Here is a 27,689-nt window from a genome sequence, read left to right on the forward strand (position 1 = left end):
TTAGCACTTTGATTAAGGTTTAAGGTTTAAGCGGGGTTATGACTTTGTGGCAGTAGTAAAGAGTGACGACCCAGCCGACAAGGGTATAATCATAGAAATATAATATAATGAATAGAACGGCGGTCCCCAACGATGGCATAATGGTTGGACTGGCAGACATTGCGAGCACATAGGGGCAAAGCAGGAAGTGTACCCATCAATATGTGCTGGGATTTGTTGATTTGGCTGGCCCTTAAATGTACACAGAGAGCTAACATTAATAATATGCATGTTAATTTCTCCTGGTTCAAAGTGGAGGAGAGATTGACTTCATCACTACTTGTATTTGTGAGCAGTATTGACATGTTGAATCCACCGAGGTGTCTGTTTAAACGACTAGCACACAGCTCACAAGACATGCCACCGGAGGTTTGTCCAGAACAGACTATGGGAGGCGCACAGTACTTCATAGAGCCATGACTACATGGAACTCTATTCCACATCAGGTGACTGATACCAGCAGTAGAATCAGATTTAAAAAGCAGGTGAAAATACATCTTCTGGAACAGCGGGGACTGTGAAGATACACACACAGACATGATAAGACACACACACACACAGACATGATAAGACACACACACACACACACACATACACATGATAAGACACACACACATACACATGGGGGGAATGTTGTATTGTAGATATGTAGAGTAGTAGAATAGTGGCCTGGGGTAACACATTTAATGTGTTATCAAATGTACTGTAATATTTTAAATGGTATATAACTGCCTTAATGTTGCTGGACCCCCAGGAAGACGGGATCCATGGGGATCCTTAATAAATACAAATCATCCCAGAAAAATCCAATACGAACTAAACAGACATTACAGAACCATACCTTCCATTGCATGAAGCCCATCAGTTAAACATCAATAGAATGAACATTCTACATTACCACGGAAACGATCGCATCACAATACCAGGCAGCCATTGTGTGTGTCCACCAATGAGTTCACCGGTCAGATTGCCAGGGGTTAGAGGGTCCAAGACCGTTCTATTCATTATATTTCTCCGGGTGTAATTGCCATAGAGATGAATAGAGGGCTCATCGTTGTATCCGTGCCATTGTTGAGCCTCAACAGTGGAAATGTCATACTACCCATAAAACCTAGTGGGCAAAACATGGAAATGGTTCCGATTGTTTCTCCGCCAGTCATTTCATCCATTGTGGTTGTCGTTATGAAAAAGTATAAACACGAAAATGACAGGCTGCCTGACATTACTACGTTGTTTTCGCTGATGAGTCATTACACACAAGTACCAGTACTGTGTGATGTCATTACACTGCCCGGCCTCCTGCCTAATCTCCTCCTGCATCACCTCCTCCGGCCTATTTCTGCTCCCTTTCATCCTCCTGCCTCTACTCCTTGTGCCCAGCCTCCTGCCTCTCTTCCTACTCCCTCATCCTCCTGTCCAACCTCCTGCCCAGCCTCCTGCCTCTCTTCCTCCTCCCTCATCCTCCTTTCCTCCTGCCCAGCCTCCTGCCTCTCTTCCCGGTACAGCATCTCCTGCAGCACTGAGGTGGTCTTCTGCAAGGACCAGCGGACCTGAAGTCCTCCCAGCCCGGCCAGTGTGGAGAGGGGGAGGCCAGACCTGAAGTCCTCCCAGCCAGGGTCTCTCCCAGCCCGGCCAGTGTGGAGAGGGAGAGGCCAGACCTGAAGTCCTCCCAGCCCGGCCAGTGTGGAAGGGAGAGGCCAGACCTGAAGTCCTCCCAGCCAGGGTCTCTCCCAGCCCGGCCAGTGTGGAGAGGGGGAGGCCAGACCTGAAGTCCTCCCAGCCCAGGTCGCAAGGTTGACCCCAGGAGGTCAGAGTTCTTTTAGTGAACCTTTATTTAGACAGGGAGTCGATGCTGAGACCAAGATGTCTTTATTCAGACAGGGAGTCAATGCTGAGACCAAGGTGTCTTTATTTAGACAGGGAGTCAATACTGAGACCACGGTGTCTTTATTTAGACAGGGAGTCAATACTGAGACCAAGGTGTCTGTTCAAGATGAGCCCTGTACAGCACCACCATAAACACAAACTACCGATTCATAAACACAATAAAATCCCCTTTATTATACACATCAATACATGAAAACATTTGTTGTTTCACCATGAAATATATTGGACAGTCGTCCAACAATTAGCTAACTGAATTTACTGAATGTTTACATGTACTTCGACGTGATGTAATTATACAGGCCGATGCTGCAGGGATGTAATGAGGTCATTGGAAGCATCGTTTCTTCCATCGCGTGTTTGGAACAAGGACAAAGACATCGGCAACTTTGTATTCCGTCGTCAACTCCGTTCTGAAGTGACCTGGCGGGCACCGTCAGGCAGTGTAACCATCAGCCAAACAGTCTGGCGACTAAAACAGGTGATCGGCACCTCTCTCTCCCTCCCTGCTAGAGGCACCTCTCTCTCTCTCCCTCCCTGCTAGAGGCACCTCTCTCTCTCTCCCTCCCTGCTAGAGGCACCTCTCTCTCCCTCCCTGCTAGAGGCACGTCTCTCTCCCTCCCTGCTAGAGGCACGTCTCTCTCCCTCCCTGCTAGAGGCACGTCTCTCTCCCTCCCTACTAGAGGCACCTCTCTCTCCCTCCCTGCTAGAGGCACGTCTCTCTCCCTCCCTGCTAGAGGCACCTCTCTCTCTCTCCCTGCTAGAGGCACCTCTCTCTCCCTCCCTGCTAGAGGCACGTCTCTCTCCCTCCCTGCTAGAGGCACCTCTCTCTCCCTCCCTGCTAGAGGCACCTCTCTCTCTCTCCCTGCTAGAGGCACCTCTCTCTCCCTCCCTGCTAGAGGCACCTCTCTCTCCCTCCCTGCTAGAGGCACGTCTCTCTCCCTCCCTGCTAGAGGCACGTCTCTCTCCCTCCCTGCTAGAGGCACCTCTCTCTCTCTCCCTGCTAGAGGCACCTCTCTCTCCCTCCCTGCTAGAGGCACGTCTCTCTCCCTCCCTGCTAGAGGCACCTCTCTCTCCCTCCCTGCTAGAGGCACCTCTCTCTCCCTCCCTGCTAGAGGCACCTCTCTCTCCCTCCCTGCTAGAGGCACCTCTCTCTCCCTCCCTGCTAGAGGCACGTCTCTCTCCCTCCCTGCTAGAGGCACGTCTCTCTCCCTCCCTGCTAGAGGCACGTCTCTCTCCCTCCCTGCTAGAGGCACGTCTCTCTCCCTCCCTGCTAGAGGCACGTCTCTCTCCCTCCCTGCTAGAGGCACGTCTCTCTCCCTCCCTGCTAGAGGCACGTCTCTCTCCCTCCCTGCTAGAGGCACGTCTCTCTCCCTCCCTGCTAGAGGCACGTCTCTCTCCCTCCCTGCTAGAGGCACCTCTCTCTCTCTCCCTCCCTGCTAGAGGCACCTCTCTCTCCCTCCCTGCTAGAGGCACGTCTCTCTCCCTCCCTGCTAGAGGCACGTCTCTCTCCCTCCCTGCTAGAGGCACGTCTCTCTCCCTCCCTGCTAGAGGCACGTCTCTCTCCCTCCCTGCTAGAGGCACGTCTCTCCCTCCTCTCACACTTCATCGGCTTCGATTAATAAAGTAGTTTAAAAAATATGACTTTTCTTTTTTCCTGACTCAGATCGGGTCTGGATCCAACCATGTCAATATGAAAAGGGTCTAGTAGTCCTCAGTCTCTATATTAAATAGAATAATTGATGCACTTCGGGTTCGGGTGGGACAGTCCCAGGTCCAGTTCGGGACAGGTCCAACCTTTTGAACTCGTGAAGACCTCTAGTCTGAGGGGCTGTGATTGGCTAGATGCTTCTTCACTCTCTGGCATCACCACGGTGATGAGGTCTGAGGTGCTCTGATTGGCTAGATGCTTCTTCAATCTCTGGCATCACCATGGTGATGAGGGGCTCTGATTGGCTAGTTGCCTCTTTGCTCTCTGGTGTCCCAATTGTGACGAGGGCGGGGCCTGGGCAACGCGGCTTTGGAAGAGGGTCAGTTGATCGAGCAGTGGGAGGGGCATGTCTCTGATGACCAAGGGAAGGTCTTCATGGAGCAGAGGGTAGATGACCACACTGAGGGCCTGACGCTCCACAGAGAACCTAGAGGAAGGAGAGGGCTTCATTATATAGAACTACCCTCATATAGAACCATCCTCATATAGAACTACCCTCATATAGAACTACCCTCATATAGAACTACCCTCATATAGAACTATCATCATATAGAACTACCCTCATATAGAACTATCCTCATAGAGAACTATCCTCATAGAGAACTATCCTCATAGAGAACTATCCTCATATAGAACTACCCTCATATAGAACTATCCTCATAGAGAACTATCCTCATAGAGAACTACCCTCATAGAGAACTACCCTCATAGAGAACTACCCTCATAGAGAACTATCCTCATATAGAACTATCCTCATAGAGAACTATCCTCAGAGAACTATCCTCAGAGAACTATCCTCAGAGAACTATCCTCATTGAGAACTATCATTATATAGAACTATCATTATATAGAACTATCCTTATATAGAACTATAATTATATAGAACTATCCTCATATAGAACTATAATTATATAGAACTATCCTCATATATAACTATCCTCATATAGAACTATCCTCATAGAGAACTATCCTCATAGAGAACTATCCTCATAGAGAACTATCCTCATAGAGAACTATCCTCATAGAGAACTATCCTCATAGAGAACTATCCTCATATAGAACTATCCTCATATGAGCTATCCTCATATAGAACTATCCTCATATAGAGCTATCCTCATATAGAACTATAATTATATAGAACTATCCTCATATAGAGCTATCCTCATATAGAACTATCCTCATATAGAGCTATCCTCATATAAAACTATCCTCATATAGAACTATCCTCATATATAACTATACTCATATAGAACTATCCTCATATTGAGCTATCCTCATATAGAACTATCCTCATATAGAACTATCCTCATATAGAGCTATCCTCATATAGAACTATCCTCATATAGAACTATCCTCATATAGAGATATCCTCATAGAGAGCTATCCTCATAGAGAACTATCCTCATAGAGAACTATCCTCATAGAGAACTATCCTCATAGAGAACTATCCTCATAGAGAACTATCCTCATATAGAGCTATCCTCATATAGAGCTATCCTCATATAGAACTATCCTCATATATAACTATCCTCATATATAACTATCCTCATATAGAACTATCCTCATATATAACTATCCTCATATATAACTATCCTCATATATAACTATCCTCATATAGAACTATCCTCATATAGAACTATCATTAAAAATAACTATAATTATATAGAACTATCCTCATATAGAACTATCCTTAAAAATAACTATCCTCATATAGAACTATCCTCATATAGAACTATCCTCATATAGAACTATCCTTAAAAATAACTATCCTCATATAGAACTACCATTATATAGAACTATCCTTAAAAATAACTATCCTCATATAGAACTATCATTATATAATCATTACATAGAACTATCCTCATATAGAACTATCCTCATAGAGAACTATCCTTAAAAATAACTATCCTCATATAGAACTATCCTCATATAGAACTATCATTATATAATCATTACATAGAACTATCCTCATATAGAACTATCCTCATATAGAACTATCCTCATATAGAACTATAATTATATAGAACTATCCTCATATAGAACTATCCTTAAAAATAACTATCCTCATATAGAACTATCCTCATATAGAACTATCATTATATAATCATTATATAGAACTATCCTCATATAGAACTATCCTCATATAGAACTATCATTATATAATCATTACATAGAACAATCCTCATATAGAACTCTCCTCAGAGAACTATCCTCATATAGAACTATCATTATATAAAACTATCATTAAAAAGAACTATCCTCATATGATGAACTATCATTATATAGAGCTATCCTCATATAGAACTATCCTCATAGAGCTATCCTCATATAGAACTATACTCATATAGAACTATCCTCATATAGAACTATCCTCATATAGAACTACCCTCATATAGAACTACCCTCATATAGAACTACCCTCATATAGAACTACCCTCATATAGAACTACCCTCATATAGAACTACCCTGATATAGAACTATCCTCATAGAGAACTATCCTCATAGAGAACTATCCTCATAGAGAACTATCCTCATATATAACTATCCTCATAGATAACTATCCTCATAGATAACTATCCTCATAGAGAACTATCATTATATAGAACTATCCTCATATAGAACTATCCTCATATAGAACTATCCTCATATGATGAACTATCCTCATATAGAACTATCCTCATATAGAACTATCCTCATATAGAACTATCCTCATATATAACTATCCTCATATAGAACTATCCTCACATGATGAACTATCCTCATATATAACTATCCTCATATATAACTATCCTCATATAGAACTATCCTCACATGATGAACTATCCTCATATAGAACTATCCTCATATATAACTATCCTCATATAGAACTATCCTCACATGATGAACTATCCTCATATAGAACTATCCTCATATAGAACTATCCTCATATAGAACTATCCTCATATAGAACTATCATCATATAGAACTATCCTCATATAGAACTATCCTCATATAGAACTATCCTCATATAGAACTATCGGTATATAGAACTATCCTCATATAGAACTATCCTCATAGAGAACTATCCTCATAGAGAACTACCCTCATAGAGAACTACCCTCATAGAGAACTACCCTCATAGAGAACTATCCTCATATAGAACTATCCTCATAGAGAACTATCCTCAGAGAACTATCCTCAGAGAACTATCCTCAGAGAACTATCCTCATTGAGAACTATCATTATATAGAACTATCATTATATAGAACTATCCTTATATAGAACTATAATTATATAGAACTATCCTCATATAGAACTATAATTATATAGAACTATCCTCATATAGAACTATAATTATATAGAACTATCCTAATATATAACTATCCTCATAGAGAACTATCCTCATAGAGAACTATCCTCATAGAGAACTATCCTCATAGAGAACTATCCTCATAGAGAACTATCCTCATATAGAACTATCCTCATATGAGCTATCCTCATATAGAACTATCCTCATATAGAGCTATCCTCATATAGAACTATAATTATATAGAACTATCCTCATATAGAGCTATCCTCATATAGAACTATCCTCATATAGAGCTATCCTCATATAAAACTATCCTCATATAGAACTATCCTCATATATAACTATACTCATATAGAACTATCCTCATATTGAGCTATCCTCATATAGAACTATCCTCATAGAGAACTATCCTCATATAGAACTATCCTTATATAGAGCTATCCTCATATAGAACTATCCTCATATAGAACTATCCTCATATAGAGCTATCCTCATAGAGAGCTATCCTCATAGAGAACTATCCTCATAGAGAACTATCCTCATAGAGAACTATCCTCATAGAGAACTATCCTCATAGAGAACTATCCTCATATAGAGCTATCCTCATATAGAACTATCCTCATATATAACTATCCTCATATATAACTATCCTCATATAGAACTATCCTCATATATAACTATCCTCATATATAACTATCCTCATATAGAACTATCCTCATATAGAACTATCATTAAAAATAACTATAATTATATAGAACTATCCTCATATAGAACTATCCTTAAAAATAACTATCCTCATATAGAACTATCCTCATATAGAACTATCCTCATATAGAACTATCCTTAAAAATAACTATCCTCATATAGAACTATCCTCATATAGAACTACCATTATATAGAACTATCCTTAAAAATAACTATCCTCATATAGAACTATCATTATATAATCATTACATAGAACTATCCTCATATAGAACTATCCTCATAGAGAACTATCCTTAAAAATAACTATCCTCATATAGAACTATCCTCATATAGAACTATCCTCATAGAGAACTATCCTTAAAAATAACTATCCTCATATAGAACTATCCTCATATAGAACTATCATTATATAATCATTACATAGAACTATAATTATATAGAACTATCCTCATATAGAACTATCCTTAAAAATAACTATCCTCATATAGAACTATCCTCATATAGAACTATCATTATATAATCATTATATAGAACTATCCTCATATAGAACTATCCTCATATAGAACTATCATTATATAATCATTACATAGAACAATCCTCATATAGAACTCTCCTCAGAGAACTATCCTCATATAGAACTATCATTATATAAAACTATCATTAAAAAGAACTATCCTCATATGATGAACTATCATTATATAGAGCTATCCTCATATAGAACTATCCTCATAGAGCTATCCTCATATAGAACTATACTCATATAGAACTATCCTCATATAGAACTATCCTCATATAGAACTACCCTCATATAGAACTACCCTCATATAGAACTACCCTCATATAGAACTACCCTCATATAGAACTACCCTCATATAGAACTACCCTCATATAGAACTACCCTGATATAGAACTATCCTCATAGAGAACTATCCTCATAGAGAACTATCCTCATATATAACTATCCTCATAGATAACTATCCTCATAGATAACTATCCTCATAGAGAACTATCATTATATAGAACTATCCTCATATAGAACTATCCTCATATAGAACTATCCTCATATGATGAACTATCCTCATATAGAACTATCCTCATATAGAACTATCCTCATATAGAACTATCCTCATATATAACTATCCTCATATAGAACTATCCTCACATGATGAACTATCCTCATATAGAACTATCCTCATATATAACTATCCTCATATAGAACTATCCTCACATGATGAACTATCCTCATATAGAACTATCCTCATATATAACTATCCTCATATAGAACTATCCTCACATGATGAACTATCCTCATATAGAACTATCCTCATATAGAACTATCCTCATATAGAACTATCCTCATATAGAACTATCATCATATAGAACTATCCTCATATAGAACTATCCTCATATAGAACTATCCTCATATAGAACTATCGGTATATAGAACTATCCTCATATAGAACTATCGGTATATAGAACTATCCTCATATAGAACTATCCTCATATAGAACTATCGGTATATAGAACTATCCTCATATAGAACTATCATTATATAGAACTATCCTCATATAGAACTATCCTCATATAGAACTATCCTCATATGATGAACTATCCTCATATAGAACTATCCTCATATAGAACTATCCTCATATAGAACTATCCTCATATAGAACTATCCTCATATAGAACTATCCTCATATAGAACTATCGGTATATAGAACTATCCTCATATAGAACTATCCTCATATAGAACTATCCTCATATAGAACTATCCTCATATAGAACTATCCTCATATAGAACTATCGGTATATAGAACGATCCTTATATAGAACTATCCTCATATGATGAACTATCCTCATGTAGAACTATCCTCATATGATGAACTATCCTCATATAGAACTACCCTCATATAGAACTACCCTCATATGATGACATATCATTATATAGAGCTATCCTCATATAGAACTATCCTCATATAGAACTATCCTCATATAGAACTACCCTCATATAGAACTATCCTCATATAGAACTATCCTCATATAGAACTATCCTCATATAATTATAATATAGAACTATCAGTGTATAGAACTATCATTATATAGAACTATCATTATATAGAACTATCCTCATATAGAACTATCATTATATAGAACTATCAGTATATAGAACTATCCTACCATTGATGTCATCCTTTTCTGTTGAGAGAATTTGACTGACAAGACTCACCGAACAGACCGAGAGACTTACAGACTCCCCACCGGCCAGACAGAGAAACAGAATCACCAGTCAGACAGAGAGACAGACTCACCAGTCAGACAGAGAGACAGACTCACCAGTCAGACAGACAGAGAGACAGACTCCCCAGACAGAGAGACAGACTCCCCACCAGTCAGACAGTCAGACAGACAGACTCACCGGTCTAGCAGTGTTTTCTGTAGCGTCCGACACGCCACCAGAGTTCCGCCCAAGAACATGTGACACACCATGACGTCACGGCAACACTCCATGAAGGTAACCACGGCAGCGGGGTGGAAGGTTCCGTTCCGCGAGATGAGACAGAGGCGGCGGAGACGAGAACAACATGACAACGCCTCCCAGAATGCACCGTTACACACCAGGTAGGGCTGCTCCAACCTACCCACACACACACACATTATATACAGTACCAGTCAACAGTTTGGACACCTACTCATTCCAGGGTTTTTCTTTATTTTTACAATTTTCTACATTGTAGAATAATAGTGAAGACATCAAAACTATGAAATAACACATATGGAATCATGTAGTAACCAAAAAAGTGTAAAACAAATCAAAAATATATTTTATATTTGAGATTCTTCAAAGTAGCCACTCTTTGTCTTGATAACTTTGCCTTGATGACAGCTTTGCACACTCTTGGCATTCTCTCAACCAGCTTCATGAGGTAGTCACCTGGAATGCATTTCAGTTAACAGGTTTGCCTTATTAAAAGTTAATGTGGAATTTATTTCCTTCTTAATGCGTTTGAGCCAATCAGTTGTGTTGTAACAAGGTAGGGGTGGTATACAGAAGATAGCCCTATTTGGTAAAAGACCAAGTCCATATTAATGGCAAGAACAGCTCAAATAAGCAAAGAGAAACGACAGTCCATCATTACTTTAAGACATGAAGGTCAGTCAATCCGGAAAATTTCAAAAACTTTAAAAGTTTCTTTAAGTGCAGTTGTTAAAACCTGGCAGCTACATTAAATAGTACCCGCAAAACACCAGTCTCAACGTCAACAGTGAGGAGGCGACTCCGGGATGCTGGCCTTCTAGGCAGAGTTCATCTGTCCAGTCTCAACGTCAACAGTGAAGAGGCGACTCCAGGATGCTGGCCTTCTAGGCAGAGTTGCAAAGACAAAGCCTTATCTCAGACTGGCCAATAAAAAGAAAAGATTAAGATGGGCAAGAAGGCCAGCATCCCGGAGTCGCCTCTTCACTGTTGACGTTGAGACTGGTGTTTTGCGGGTACTATTTAATGAAGCTGCCAGTTGAGGACTTGTGAGGCGTCTGTTTCTCAAATGAGACACTCTAATGTACTTGTCCTCTTGCTCAGTTGTGCACCGGGGCCTCCCACTCCTCTTTAATGTGTATAATGTGTATAGCAATTTGTGGCTAATTAAGAACAGAAAGGCCTGTTGATATATAATGTATATAATAGTATATATAATGTACATAATAGTATATATAATGTATAATGTAAATGTAATGTAAATATATAATGTATTATGTGTATAATGTATATAGTGTGTATAATGCGTGTATAATAGTATATATAATGTACATAATAGTATATATATAATGTATGTAAATATATAATGTATATATATATATATATAATGTATATAATGTGTATAATGTATGTATAATGTGTATAATAGTATATATAATAGTATATATCATGTACTTTAATGTGTAGAAGTTTGTGGCTAGTAAAGAACAGAAAGGCCTGTTGATGTATAATATATAATGTATTAGTATATAATGTAAATATAATGTATAATATATATAATGTATAATATATATAATGTATTAGTATATAATGTATAATATATATAATGTATTAGTATATAATGTATAATATATATAATGTATTAGTATATAATGTAAATATAATGTGTATAATGTATATAACAGTATATATAATGAATATAGTGTGTATATAATAGTATATATAATGAATATAATGTGTATATAATAGTATATATAATGTATATAATGTGTATATGTGTATATGTAATGTATATATTGTGTATATGTAATGTATATATTGTGTATATGTAATGTATATATTGTGTATATAATATATAGAACAGTTTGTAGCTAGTAAAAAACAGAAAGGCCTGTTGATGTGTGTATATATATATATATATATATATATATATATATATATATATATATATATATATATATAATGAAAATTATAATATTGTAGTAATATAATATTATAATATAGTAATACTTGTGTGCAGTTCCTCAGTGTGTATGTAGTCTCACCGTAGCTGTGTGAGCTGGGTGCAGTTCCTCAGTGTGTCCAGCAGGGAGGCGCTGTAGCTCCAGGTCTTTAAGGACCCCAGGTTGGCCAGAGATAATGCCTGTAGGTCCCGGCAGTGCTCAGCCACCTGTACCAGCCCAGTCCCCTTCAGGACCCCCGGCAGCCCCGCCAGCGTCAGCCTCCGCAGCCCCCGGAACCCCCGGAGAGCCGCAACGTGCGTGTCCCCCACCCCGCGAGCGTTCACACACGTCCTCTGATCCACACACACCCTGGCACAGGGCTCAAGACGCGGCAGTGCGGAGATGAAGCCCGGTCCTGTTATCTCCAGAACCTCCAGACAGGGGCAGCCGGCCAGCAGGGTACCCAGCCCAGAGGTGCCTTCCCTGGGGAGAGAGTCCCCGGAGCCTGGCCTGTAGGTCTGGAGCCCCACGCGGGACGGCTTCCTCAGTCCCAGCAGCAGAGAGGAGGGGGAGGGGGAAGGGGACGGTGTGTGTGACCCGTCCGACAGGGCGCACGCGGGCAGCGCCAGAGAACGGAGGTGTGTGAGTTTGGACAGGCTGGTACACAGGTGTGTGTTGGCCTCCAGCCCAGGTGTGTGTGCGTTGTCATGGTGATAGTGTGTGTGTAACAGGTTGAGGTGTGACAGATTGGGACAGCAAATAACCAGCCGGCTCATCGCCTCGGCAACAAGCTCCTCCTCTCCCCGCGCTCTACTGCACTCTGGATAATTGGAGGTGTGGCCTATACCACTAAGATTCAGGCTGACCAATCGCGTCGAGTCTCTCACTCCAGTGCCAGTCAGCGATTGGATGACAGTTTGTCGTAACGTGGGGCAACGGGAGAAGTTCAGGTGCTTGGGAGCGTTGCTAAGAAGGACCCGTCCTAGCGACGTGGCGTCCAACCAGGAGCGAGGCAACTGCAGGGCTTCCAGGTCGCCATGCTGAACGAGGCTATGGGCCAATGAGGACGCAGCAGGCCAGTGGGCGGGGTTCGGACCAGGAACTGAAACCAGGAAGGAGCGGAGACGCTCCGGAACACGAACACTGAACACAGCGAGGTAGAGGAGGAGGAGAGTCTGGTTCACCTACACACACACACACACACACACACACACACACACACACACACACACATTATAAACACACACACATTATAAACACACACACATTATAAACACCCTGTGACCTTACCTCTCCAGGTGCCAGACAGGCAGTAAACTCCTCCAGCTGTTGGTAGTGAGGAACACTGCTCTGACCCATCATCAACTGGCAACACATACTGGTACCCTCCCTACACACACACACACACACACACACACACACATTATAAACACACACACACACACATTATAAACACACACACATTATAAACACACACACACACACACATTATAAACACACACATTATAAACACACACACACACTATAAACACACACATTATAAACACACACACATTATAAACACACACATTATAAACACACACACATTATAAACACACACATTATAAACACACACATTATAAACACAGTCAAACCAGAGAGGTTTCAGTTGAAAGGTGCCACCTGGTGACGTCAGGTATGTCCAGCTGCAGCTGCAGACTGAAGAGGCTGGAGCAGCAGGGAACGACCCCGTAACTGGGCGTCAGGACCGTCTGTCTCAGCGCCGACAGCCGAGACAGCGAATCACGGGCCTCCCCACTCAGCTGGGCGGAATCGAAGCCAGGCGATACGTCAAAAGCGAGAGATCGGAGGATGGGGAGGGATGAGAGGAGGCGGGACAGACGCAGGGAGGTGACGCGACAACCTGATAGGTCCAGACGCACCAGGGAGCGACAGCGAATCAGGCGGTCGATGGTAGAACCCGACAGCCAATAACAGCCGCTAAGGCTGAGGGACTGCACATGATTGGATAGATGCTTCAGCACCTGGCGAATAGCGCCGTCATCTGCCTGAAGAGGGAAGTCAGAGAATTAAGATAAAATTATTTGTTGCAGTGTGTGTGTGTGTGTGTGTATGTATGAGCGTGTGTGTGTGTGTGTGTGTGTTACCGTGTATTCTTCAGAAGGTGTGACCGTGGTCAGCAGTGTCTTGTCATAGCAGAACGTGTGTGTGTGTGTGTGTGTGTGTGTGTGTGTGTGTGTTACCGTGTATTCTTCAGACAGTGTGACCGTGGTCATCAGTGTCTTGTCATAGCAGAGAGTGTGTAGCTTGCGGCAGGTCCGGGAAACGTTATTCACGAGGTCAGAGGTCGAGACATAGCGCAGGATACTTAACAAGATCTCATCGGAGAAGTCTGACATCCCGATCGACCCCGACACCACCCCTATCCCATCTTCTATACACACAGCCTGGGGAAGAAAATAAAAAAGAAAGAGAGAGAGACAGGGAGAGAGAGGGAGAGAAACAGAATGAGAGACATAATTACAGTTCTACCTAGTATTCACTGACAGACTTGATGAACTGTTTTGACTGGTTCCCTCTATCCTCTGAGGATATGTAGAATTTAAAATCGCTGATACGAGTTCCCTCTACCCTCTGAGGATATGTAGAACTGAAATCACTGAATCAGGGCTCCCGAGTGGCGCAGCGGTCGAAGGCACTGCATCTGTCGTCCCCGGTTCGAATCCAGGCTGCATCACATCCGGCCGTGATTGGGAGTCCCATAGGGCGGCGACACAGCGTCTTCCGGGTTCGGCCGGTGTAGGCCGTCATTGGGAGTCCCATAGGGCAGCGACACAACGTCTGACGGGTTTGGCCGGTGTAGGCCGTGATTGGGAGTCCCACAGAGCGGCGACACAACGTCTTCCGGGTTTGGCCGGTGTAGGCCGTGATTGGGAGTCCCACAGGGCGGCGACACAACGTCTTCCGGGTTTGGCCGGTGTAGGCCGTGATTGGGAGTCCCATAGGGCGGCGACACAGCGTCTTCCGGGTTTGGCCGGTGTAGGCCGTGATTGGGAGTCCCACAGAGCGGCGACACAACGTCTTCCGGGTTTGGCCGGTGTAGGCCGTGATTGGGAGTCCCACAGAGCGGCGACACAACGTCTTCCGGGTTTGGCCGGTGTAGGCCGTGATTGGGAGTCCCATAGGGCGGCGACACAGCGTCTTCCGGGTTTGGCCGGTGTAGGCCGTGATTGGGAGTCCCACAGGGCGGCGACACAACGTCTTCCGGGTTTGGCCGGTGTAGGCCGTGATTGGGAGTCCCACAGGGCGGCGACACAACGTCTTCCGGGTTCGGCCGGTGTAGGCCGTGATTGGGAGTCCCATAGGGCGGCGACACAGCGTCTTCCGGGTTTGGCCGGTGTAGGCCGTGATTGGGAGTCCCACAGGGCGGCGACACAACGTCTTCCGGGTTTGGCCGTTGTAGGCCGTGATTGGGAGTCCCACAGGGCGGCGACACAACGTCTTCCGGGTTCGGCCGATGTAGGCCATCATTGTCAATAATAATTTGTTCTTAAATGTCTTGCCTAGTTAAATAAAGGTTAAATACATTTTAAAAATTAATTCCCTGTATGTAGGATGTAGGATCTTATGTTATATTCAGAGGTAGACTGGCTCTGGCAATCAAATACTCAATCTAAACGTCATGTTTTTATTTATTATTTTACCTTTATTTAACTAGGCAAGTCAGTTAAAGAACAAATTCTTATTTACAATGACGGCCTAGGAACAGTGGGTTAACTGCCTTGTTCAGGGGCAGAACGACAGATTTTTACCTTGTCAGCTCGGGGATTCGATCTAGAAACCTTTCGGTTACTGGCCCAACGCTCTAACCACTAGACTACCTGCCTTCTCTACACTCTAACCACTAGGCTACCTGCCTCCTCTACACTCTAACCACTAGACTACCTGCCTCCTCTACACTCTAACCACTAGACTACCTGCCTCCTCTACACTCTAACCACTAGACTACCTGCCTCCTCTACACTCTAACCACTAGGCTACCTACTTCCTCTACACTCTAACCACTAGGCACCTGCCGCCCCAAAATCATGGGGGCTGAATACTTTCCAAAGGCACTTTATATTTCTTTAACAGTCCATTCTTGGGCTAATATTGGGCCACCTTCACAAGTCTAGCTAGCCCGCGGTGTGACAGTTGGCTAGCTACTAGTCTTGATTAAATCAGGCTGTAATACACAAGTCTAGCTAGCCCGTGGTGTGACAGTTGGCTAGCTGCTAGTCTTGATTAAATCAGGCTGTAATACACAAGTCTAGCTAGCCCGTGGTGTGACAGTTGGCTAGCTACTAGTCTTGATTAAATCAGGCTGAAATACACACGTCTAGCTAGCCCGTGGTGTGACAGTTGGCTAGCTACTAGTCTTGATTAAATCAGGCTAGCTACTAGTCTTGATTAAATCAGGCTGTAATACACAAGTCTAGCTTAAATCAGGCTGTAATACACAAGTCTAGCTAGACCGTGGTGTGACAGTTGGCTAGCTGCTAGTCTTGATTAAATCAGGCTAGCTACTAGTCTTGATTAAATCAGGCTGTAATACACAAGTCTAGCTAGCCCATGGTGTGACAGTTGGCTAGCTACTAGTCTTGATTAAATCAGGCTGTAATACACACGTCTAGCTAGCCCGTGGTGTGACAGTTGGCTAGCTACTAGTCTTGATTAAATCAGGCTGTAATACACACGTCTAGCTAGCCCGTGGTGTGACAGTTGGCTAGCTGCTAGTCTTGATTAAATCAGGCTGTAATACACAATTCATTGGTACATACAGCCTGACACTAATGCAATGTCATGTAAATGTTCCTTTCACGCGAAGAGAATGATGAATAAAAATGCATGTAAAACTCTACAGGTTGTCTTTGTGGTTGTCCTTCAGCGGCTCGAAAGTTTTCACAAAACATCCACAGGAAAGTTTTGTTTACCCAACTTTTAGTTATTGCTATTATCGTTTACTTTTTTAGAGCCAAAAAGGTACAGCGTCTATAGAAAGTCCACACTTAAATATAAAAATGGTGGCGGCAGCATCATGTTATGGGTATGCTTGTCACCTGGGAAGTTTGTCAGGAACATAAGAAATGAACAAAGCGCAGGTAAAAAAGTTAGAGCAAAACCCACTTCAGTCTTCTGAAAATCAAACCAATGTTGTTGTTTTTTTTATTCTGCAAGAACGGCTTTCCAAAACATGTTGAGTGTTCCTGAGTCCAGTCCAAACTTACTCAAACGTACAAATTTACTCAATTTTTGTATATATATTTTTTTACATATGAGACAAGGTTTGAATTTCGCTGAATTGGAACCCTGAATGTGAGCCAGGCCTAGTCGCCCAACATCAGTGCCTGACCTCACTAACGCTCTTGAGGCTGAATGGATGCAAGTCCCCTCAGCAATGTTCCAACATCTAGTGGAAAGCCTTCCCAGAAGAGTGGAGGCTGTTATAGCAGCAATGTTCCTACATCTAGTGGAAAGCCTTCCCAGAAGAGAGGAGGCTGTTATAGCAGCAATGTTCCAACATCTAGTGGAAAGCCTTCCCAGAAGAGTGGAGGCTGTTATAGCAGCAATGTTCCAACATCTAGTGGAAAGCCTTCCCAGAAGAGTGGAGGCTGTTATAGCAGCAATGTTCCAACATCTAGTGGAAAGCCTTCCCAGAAGAGAGGAGGCTGTTATAGCAGCAATGTTCCAACATCTAGTGGAAAGCCTTCCCAGAAGACTGGTGGCTGTTATAGCAGCAATGTTCCAACATCTAGTGGAAAGCCTTCCCAGAAGAGTGGAGGCTGTTACAGCAGCAATGTTCCTACATCTAGTGGAAAGCCTTCCCAGAAGAGTGGAGGCTGTTATAGCAGCAATGTTCCAACATCTAGTGGAAAGCCTTCCCAGAAGAGTGGAGGCTGTTATAGCAACAATGTTCCTACATCTAGTGGAAAGCCTTCCCAGAAGAGTGGAGGCTGTTATAACAGCAATGTTCCAACATCTAGTGGAAAGCCTTCCCAGAAGAGTGGAGGCTGTTATAGCAGCAATGTTCCAACATCTAGTGGAAAGCCTTCCCAGAAGAGTGGAGGCTGTTATAGCAACAATGTTCCTACATCTAGTGGAAAGCCTTCCCAGAAGAGTGGAGGCTGTTATAACAGCAATGTTCCAACATCTAGTGGAAAGCCTTCCCAGAAGAGTGGAGGCTGTTATAGCAGCAATTTTCCAACATCTAGTGGAAAGCCTTCCCTGAAGAGTGGAGGCTGTTATAGCAACAATTTTCCAACATCTAGTGGTAAGCCTTCCCAGAAGAGTGGAGGCTGTTATAGCAGCAATGTTCCAACATCTAGTGGAAAGCCTTCCCAGAAGACTGGAGGCTGTTATAGCAGCAATGTTCCTACATCTAGTGGAAAGCCTTCCCAGAAGAGTGGAGGCTGTTATAGCAGCAATGTTCCAACATCTAGTGGAAAGCCTTCCCAGAAGACTGGAGGCTGTTATAGCAAAGGGGGACCAACTCCATATTAATGCCCATCGACGAGCAGGTGTCCACATACTTTTAGTCATGTAATATCAGATCCAGATCAGATCTCTATTAAGGAACATTTTCATGTGTCGTTTCAGACTGTAACTAACTTATACATTGAACATGAATTGCGTATTACCAGCCTGATTAAACCGAATAGCTAGTTACCGGCTATCAAAAGCACACTTTCACCCAAATATCATACTCACGCAATGCCTTTATTTCCATTTGACAACCGATAAAAATGAAATAAAATCAGACATTGAGTTCGCTGACAAGACAGCGCCAGAGTAGATAGCTAACAAGCTAACACCGGTATACAGCTAACAGTAAACCAGCTAGTTTTACTAACGTTACACTGGTTATTCTAACCAACCTGTACAATTTGATTGTCCATATCTTCATCCAATACTCTTCCGTTAACAGACGAAGTCATAGTTTTTTTTTGTGTGTGTTTTTAATCAGTGCATGTCTACCACCAGAGAACTAGCTTCATGTGACAGGAACGACCGGAAGTAAAACGCTGCGTTTCACCGGAACATTGAGGACGGAACATTTTCCGGAAGTCGCACCTACAAAGTCTTCCCCAGAGAGGGTTGTCTTCCCTATAAAAAAAACGAATGTAATTTCACTCCAAAATGGTTCATACTAGCTAATAAAATAAATAAATGACTTCAATTCTCCTTTAGGGCCTCAATTGGCAATTATTGTTAATGTTTCCATTATGGGAAACAAGTTCCTATTTAAGAGGAAAGGTCATATCTTGTCTGTCTTGCCCAATAGAGAAGGAAAGGTGTGACATCTGTGTATCTATTATGTAGCCATTATGGGGTCTGTGACAGAATGGGGATCGCCAGTGACGCCCCATCATTCAGGGCAGGTCCCTGTTTTGAGCCCCACATGTGGTTTTTTTTTGGGGGGGGGGGACTTGCCTGTTTTGCATGTTATTTTAGCAGTGTCACATATCAATTTGCAAACAATGTAAAAATATATATATAATTGAGTTAAAGCCGCATACAAACATGGTCTCTTTGTTTTCTAGAGTAAGGCAGCTCCAACATGCAGGTGTTTCAGACTCTCGGTGCTTTCTGTGGTGGGGAGAGCCAGCAAAAGACATAGGAGCATTGTGCTGTAATTGGCTCAGTGTTCCGTCACTCATGGGGACACAACGTCACCGCCAAGTCCAAGGGTAGAGCTTGAAAATTCAAGCCCCTTGGGTGCTGCCATAGAGTTACATTAGAAGTGCCCATCCAAGGCGGCACCGGGTCATTGGCCACAGAAAATTACATCAAATCACATTGTATCTACAGTAGCTTTGATTGGACTGATGTCATACTTTCACAATCTTAGCTAGCAGTTATGAAGTCAATCTACTGGCAGATCCTTGTCATAAGATGAGAACTTATAGATTAAATGTATCAGTGCTCATTGACCATTAACATTACACAAGTTGGAAATCGCAAAAGTCAACAAGGAGTGATTTAGAAGGAATCAGTAGCTAACTGCAAGCATTAGCCTGCTATTCAAGGCTAAGAATAAGGGTCTCTTTTCCTATTATAAAATTAAACATTGGCCATGCTGTCAACGAATTTAATTTAACTAGGCAAGTCAGTTAAGAACAAATTCCTTTTTTACAATGATGGCCTACCCCGGACGACGCTGGGCCAATTGTGCGCCACCCTATGGGACTCACAATCTTGGCCTGATGTGATGCAGTCTGGATGATTTGTGCCACGTTCAAAACTGTTAACTTTTGAACTGCAAAATCTGACTTTAGTGAGTTCAAGAGAACTGGGAAAAAAAAAAAGCTACGACTGGGAAAACACTTTTTGAACTGTCATCCGAAAAGGTCTCGTCTGCTGCAGAAATGTAATATGCAGGGAGATCTGTATACTGTAGCTAAGTAATACTAAGTGTGTTGTGTAGGAAGCGGTTAGTAGCCCATGTGCCTCACCCTAATAATTTGGCCTACTGTTCTGACTTGGTTCTTTACTTGACTATAACCTGTTTGTGAGAAGTGTAATATTGTAAGAGCCTTCATTTCTCCTACGGTTCTGACTTGGTGTACAGGGAGAACACTAATAACAGCCCATGTTCTGAATTCTGTCGCTGTACTTCACAGGGCACAGGGCAGGAAGGCAGATGGAGCGGGATTTTACCAAAACAGACGGTACCCAGTACAACACCATGGAGGAAGGCAGAAGAGAATACAACCATTTCAATAGACATGTGCACTTTATTAGTTGTGTTGGTCCACAACAGGAGCCCCCTGCCCCACCCTACACCCCCCCAGAGAGAGGAACACCTCTCAGAATGGTCAAACCTCTTTTTGCATAACAACAAACTGGACCATGTATCGATAAGACAGAAAATACAAAAACAATATTGTTTTTATATCAATTAAATCATTTACATTAAGCTTTCCCCCCCTCCACACAAAACCCCAAATACAGCCCTATCCCCTAGGTAATGCACTAGATCCCTATGGGCCCTGGTCACTAGCGCACTAGGTAGGGGATAGGGGTGGACAGCAACACCTCCATAGAGGTCAATAAGGTGGTGGAACATAAACATTAGACTGTAACTAACAGGACACGTGGAGAGTCATGACCGTCAGACAACGACGACATCACATCCTGTCCATCCAGCCAAACAGGGAGGCTCTCAGACAGACCGACAGCAGGAGAAGACACGCCAGTGGAGGGGGAGATCTGACAGGCAACACCGACTCAGAGTCTTCATTGGAATGGGAAGGAGGAGAGAGTCTGTACGGGTCGGGTTGTTTAGAAGCATTTACGGTGGACGATGGAGGGACCAGACTCGTCGTACTCCTGCTTGCTGATCCACATCTGCTGGAAGGTGGAGAGAGAAGCCAAGATGGAGCCTCCGATCCAGACGGAGTATTTACGCTCTGGAGGGGCGATGATCTGGAGGAGAGACGGGGGGGGGGGGAACACATTAACATGAATACAGACCTTCACACTGTAGTTGTAGCATCAGGTAATGCTGCTAACTACAGGAGGAAGCAGACCGATGGTTCAGAGACGTGGACTTGGTTTATTTAGTCACCTTGATCTTCATGGTGGAGGGGGCCAGAGAGGTGATCTCCTTCTGCATCCGGTCAGCGATGCCGGGGTACATGGTGGTTCCTCCGGACAGCACCGTGTTGGCGTACAGGTCCTTACGGATGTCCACGTCACACTTCATGATGGAGTTGAAGGTGGTCTCGTGGATACCGCAAGACTCCATACCTGGAGAGAGAGAGGAGACAAAATGGCCGTCACTACAGGGCAACCGCAACACAAGATGGCTGCCAGATGGACACGGATCAGCTGATCCAGAGAGGTTAGTTAAGAGACTCACCGAGGAAGGAGGGCTGGAAGAGGGCCTCTGGGCAGCGGAACCTCTCGTTGCCGATGGTGATGACCTGTCCGTCAGGCAGCTCGTAGCTCTTCTCCAGAGAGGAAGAGGAGGCAGCGGTGCCCATCTCCTGCTCAAAGTCCAGCGCCACGTAGCACAGCTTCTCCTTGATGTCTCGTACGATTTCCCTCTCGGCCGTGGTGGTGAAGCTGTAGCCGCGCTCCGTCAGGATCTTCATCAGGTAGTCTGTGAGGTCGCGGCCGGCCAGATCCAGACGCAGGATGGCGTGGGGCAGAGCGTAGCCCTCGTAGATGGGTACTGTGTGGGTCACGCCGTCACCGGAGTCCATGACGATACCGGTGGTACGGCCAGAGGCGTACAGGGACAACACGGCCTGGATGGCCACGTACATGGCAGGGGTGTTGAAGGTCTCAAACATGATCTGGAGACGAGAGAGGAGAAGGGGGACGTGAGTCACGGTGCTGGAGGACTACAGTAGAGACAGGAGTCACAGCACCCAGGAGAACATGCTGACCAGTGAGTCACGGTGCTGGAGGACTACATTAGAGACAGGAGTCACAGCACCCAGGAGAACATGCTGACCAGTGAGTCACGGTGCTGGAGGACTACAGTAGAGACAGGAGTCACAGCACCCAGTAGAACATGCTGACCAGTGAGTCACGGTGCTGGAGGACTAGATTAGAGACAGGAGTCACAGCACCCAGTAGAACATGCTGACCAGTGAGTCAGAGGGAAACGATCATTAGTGAAGAAACACAGCAGCCATTCCTACATGTAACATCAATATAAACCACTAGAGTAGCGCATTCACAGCACGGCCCTACAGGTTAATCTAGGCGGCCCTACAGGTTAATCTAGGCGGCCCTACAGGTTAATCTAGGCGGCCCTACAGGTTAATCTAGGCGGCCCTACAGGTTAATCTAGGCGGCCCTACAGGTTAATCTAGGCGGCCCTACAGGTTAATCTAGGCGGCCCTACAGGTTAATCTAGGCGGCCCTACAGGTTAATCTAGGCGGCCCTACAGGTTAATCTAGTCAGTCCAGCAGTCAGCAGGGTGCAGAGAGGCAGAGGAGACCTGGAGCTTCCAGAGGGGTGACAGATCAGCTGTAAGGACAGAGGGCCTGGAGGAGAGGAGAGGAAGGGGAGAGGACAGAACTGAACAGTGGAGGAAGAAGAGAGGGCAGAACTGAACAGTAAAGGAAGAAGAGAGGGCAGAACTAGCCAGTAAAGGTGGAGGAGGGACATTACCTGAGTCATCTTCTCCCTGTTGGCTTTGGGGTTGAGGGGGGCCTCGGTGAGCAGGACGGGGTGCTCCTCTGGAGCCACCCTCAGCTCGTTGTAGAAGGTGTGATGCCAGATCTTCTCCATGTCGTCCCAGTTGGTGACGATGCCGTGCTCGATGGGGTACTTCAGAGTCAGGATGCCCCTCTTGCTCTGAGCCTCGTCTCCCACATAGCTGTCCTTCTGGCCCATCCCAACCATCACTCCCTGGAGACACACTCAGGTCAGTGACAACGTACTCCACGGAATGTTAAGGCTGATCTACAGTATCAATGACGTTGATTGGAACGGACCTTAACGTTAATGTTGCATAGCAACAGAACATTAAATGACATATTATAATATTCTACAGGGAACCATACTAGTGTACTACTACACAATGCAGTCAGTGTAATGCTGACTAGAGAGTCAAATGGTGACAAACATTAGTTCCAATAGCAATGTAACAGTTCTCACATTCAGTATAGCAGATAAAGTTGGTATATTTCAGTTAAATAGCAGAGTTAAATATTACCTGATGTCTGGGCCGACCCACGATGGAGGGGAACACAGCCCGAGGAGCATCATCTCCTGCGAAACCGGCCTTGCACATACCGGAGCCGTTATCAACGACCAGGGCGGCGATTTCATCTTCCATTTCTGCACCGGGAAGAAAAAGACAGAAATGAGACTGACGTCTTTACCGGGGTGCGCCGCCTGCCTGTCACTATTGAGCCAGTGTACTATCGGTGAATGACCGCTAGGTGGCGCTGAACAGCAACAGTCCAGACCATTCACCCACACAGCGTTTACACAACCTGTCAATTTGCTTTATCGTAAAAATGCATGAACTAGTGGCTTTTGAGGCTTAATTTAAGGTTCAGCATAAAGGTTAGTCGTGTAGTTAAATTGTAAAACTAGAGAAAGAGTAGAAATAAACGGAGTTGATGACTCGCACCCAGACAGCGCCTCTAGACAAAAGGCTGTGTGTTTTCGGCCGAGGCGTCGCCATATAAGGCAATAGATGGAGCGTCCCCTGACATGTGTTGGTCTGACAGGCCACTCCCTGGTCCGGGATAAACAGCCAGACAATAACCCAGGCTAGGTCACAGCTATCCTGAATAAGGTTACACAAGGAGAGGCCACTCCCTGGTCCGGGATAAACAGCTAGACAATAACCCAGGCTAGGTCACATCTCTACTGAATATGGTTACACAGGGAGAGGCCACTCCCTGGTCCGGGATAAACAGCCAGACAATAACCCAGGCTAGGTCACAGCTATCCTGAATATGGTTACACAGGGAGAGGTTTCCGTGCTTTCAGATCACACTAAATGCCCATATGTTTTAGGCTTGTAACGTGTGAAATGTTTCCTTCTAAAAAAAACGACACATTGACCTCCAAAAAGCACTGACTAATCTGAGCCAAATAGTCATAAAAATACTGAACAAATTACTCAACATAATAATTAACACATAGGAAGTCAATTACCTCACTTTTAAAAACGAGTCAACAGCCTGACTAATGCATGTGAACTTTAACAGATATCCTTAACCTCTCAACAGGGCGAGTTTTAAACAAGTCAATCTCCATTATTGGGGAAACGGTCAAAATGTTTTGTACAACCGGTAGCAGGTCATTTCAACAGTGGGGGAGACCTACCATTAAACTACTTTAAATTTACACTAAATGTCAACGATAAGACAGACCCCGGTTAACACACCCACTCAAATGTTGAGCTAGATAAATCAAATATTTAATTAAATAGATACAAATCAAATATATATAAATTACATTTTAAAAATTCAGGAAAAAAAATATTTAAAACCCTGTGTAAACTGACCGACGACAGCTAGATAGGAGCATTCACTGAAAACGGTACAAGTTAACCAAATAACTTACTTAACTAGTTGTCTACGTTGAAATTTAACAATTAAACATAAATAACATTTTAAAAACACAGTATTACAGCTCTTACCTGTGTTTTAGTGGGGAAAAGTTACCGGTGTTAATCAGAGAAACTGTCTCTATTCTCCCTTCTTCCTGCGCAGTGAGAAACGTAATGAGGAAGTGTTGCCAAGGCTCCGGGTTTTATATCCGCATACGTCGCAACCCCCCTCTATCCATATAAGGCAAACTTTCTGCAGGGCGGCTCCTGATTGGTCGAGGGCGTATCCACTCGGATTGAACGCATTGTGCCACACTGGGCCTCTGCATTGACAGCACTTGTTTCAAAAGGAGGCAAAATAAAGTGTAGGCCCTTTAATTAATATAACGTTATTAACTACTATACACAATATAACGTCCAAGCTAACATTACAAGGTCATTGATTAGGATAGGTGTCATCGTATTCAACGATTGGCATAATTGATGTATTATCAATAGTTTCTGTCATGGCCACCGTGATTATGGTTAAACTAAGGCGATAGTTAAAGTTAGATATCTAACGTAGAGTGGGTTCTTCCTGTTGAAATGGAAGTAGGTTTTGTATTGGTAACCTACTTAAAGATTCAATGTAACAGCTACAAGGGAACTGTAGTCAGGTCGTGATGCGGGGACAATGCAAGGTCCAGCTAACATGTGAGGAATGGTGTTGGTGTAATTTGAGTCAGTGTAAATCTTTGAGGTGTATATACTGACATTCCAGAGGCCCAGGGTCGTTAGGCCCGCTGCCCGCTAGCCTGATAATTAGCTTAACCGGTGTTAAAAACAGAGCCCACATCCCCTACTAGACTGAGACAACACACATCCCTCACTAGACTGAGACAACACACAACCCCCACTAGACTGAGACAACACACAACCCCCACTAGACTGAGACAACTCACAACCCCTACAAGACTGAGACAACACACAACCCCTACTAGACTGAGACAACACACATCCCCTACTAGACTGAGACAACACACAACCCCTACTAGACTGAGACAACACACATCCCCTACTAGACTGAGACAACACACATCCCCTACTAGACTGAGACAACACACATCCCCTAATAGACTGAGACAACACACAACCCCTACTAGACTGAGACAACACACAACCCCTACTAGACTGAGACAACTCACAACCCCCATTAGACTGAGACAACACACAACTCCCATTAGACTGAGACAACTCACAACCCCTACTAGACTGAGACAACACACAACCCCTACTAGACTGAGACAACACACAACCCCTACTAGACTGAGACAACACACATCCCCTACTAGACTGAGACAATACACAACCCCCATTAGACTGAGACAACACACAACCCCTACTAGACTGAGACAACACACAACCCCTACTAGACTGAGACAACACACAACCCCCATTAGACTGAGACAACACACAACCCCTACTAGACTGAGACAATACACATCCCCTACTGGACTCAGACAACACAAATCCCCTACTAGACTGAGACAACTCACAACCCCTACTAGACTGAGACAACACACAACCCCTACTAGACTGAGACAATACACATCCCCTACTAGACTGAGACAACACACAACCCCTACTAGACTGAGACAATACACAACCCCTACTAGACTGAGACAACACACAACCCCTACTAGACTGAGACAATACACATCCCCTACTAGACTGAGACAACACACAACCCCTACTAGACTGAGACAACACACATCCCCTACTAGACTGAGACAACACACAACCCATACTATAGACCCACGAAGGGAGCTGCACTGTCGTTGTTCACTAAAATCATTACAGTACTGGCCCCACCATGAGTAGAGAGAGGGCTTATGGAAGGATGGGGTCAGGGGTCAGAGGTTAATACATCATTACAGTACTGGCCCCACCATGAGTAGAGGGGGCTTTTTGTGCAGTAGGATGAGGTCAGAGGTCATTAGAGCAGCAGAGTAACAAAATGAACATGAGGCTCACACATCCACACCATCCTGTCTGACTCATCCACACCATCCTGTCTGACTCATCCACACCATCCTGTCTGACTCATCCACACCATCTTGTCTGACTCATCCACACCATCCTGTCTGACTCATCCACACCATCCTGTCAGACTCATCCATACCATCCTGTCTGACTCATCCACACCATCCTGTCTGACTCATCCACACCATCCTGTCTGACTCATCCACACCATCCTGTCTGACACATCCACACCATCCTGTCTGACTCATCCACACCATCCTGTCTGACTCATCCACACCATCCTGTCTGACTCCTCCACACCATCCTGTCTGACACATCCACACCCTCCTGACTGACTCATCCACACCACACACACCATCCTGTCTGACTCATCCACACCATCCTGTCTGACACATCCACACCACACACCATCCTGTCTGACTCATCCACACCATACACCATCCTGTCTGACTCATCCACACCATACACCATCCTGTCTGACTCATCCACACCATACACCATCCTGTCTGACTCATCCACACCATCCTGTCTGACTCATCCACACCATCCTGTCTG

General features: G+C 43.9%; 2 protein-coding genes across 2 annotated transcripts; both read right to left on the reverse strand.

Moving 5' to 3' along the window:
• Positions 1-3,464: 3,464 nt before the first annotated feature.
• On the reverse strand, positions 3,465-19,537 carry fbxl18 (F-box and leucine-rich repeat protein 18). The gene is made up of 7 exons (XM_036972521.1): positions 18,960-19,537; positions 14,289-14,492; positions 13,708-14,093; positions 13,336-13,435; positions 12,148-13,229; positions 10,046-10,264; positions 3,465-4,061 (listed from the first exon to the last, which is right to left on the reverse strand). Exons 1-7 carry the CDS (start codon positions 19,017-19,019, stop codon positions 3,851-3,853), a joined length of 2,262 nt encoding a protein of 753 aa, XP_036828416.1. The 5' UTR covers positions 19,020-19,537; the 3' UTR covers positions 3,465-3,850.
• A 1,262-nt stretch (positions 19,538-20,799) lies between these two features.
• Positions 20,800-25,334, reverse strand: LOC110512994 (actin, cytoplasmic 1). The gene is made up of 6 exons (XM_036972522.1): positions 25,203-25,334; positions 23,760-23,884; positions 23,213-23,452; positions 21,947-22,385; positions 21,653-21,834; positions 20,800-21,510 (listed from the first exon to the last, which is right to left on the reverse strand). Exons 2-6 carry the CDS (start codon positions 23,880-23,882, stop codon positions 21,367-21,369), a joined length of 1,128 nt encoding a protein of 375 aa, XP_036828417.1. The 5' UTR covers positions 23,883-23,884; positions 25,203-25,334; the 3' UTR covers positions 20,800-21,366.
• Positions 25,335-27,689: the final 2,355 nt, after the last annotated feature.

Source organism: Oncorhynchus mykiss, unplaced genomic scaffold (genome assembly GCF_013265735.2).
Source record: "Oncorhynchus mykiss isolate Arlee unplaced genomic scaffold, USDA_OmykA_1.1 un_scaffold_169, whole genome shotgun sequence".
Taxonomy (NCBI): domain Eukaryota; kingdom Metazoa; phylum Chordata; class Actinopteri; order Salmoniformes; family Salmonidae; genus Oncorhynchus; species Oncorhynchus mykiss.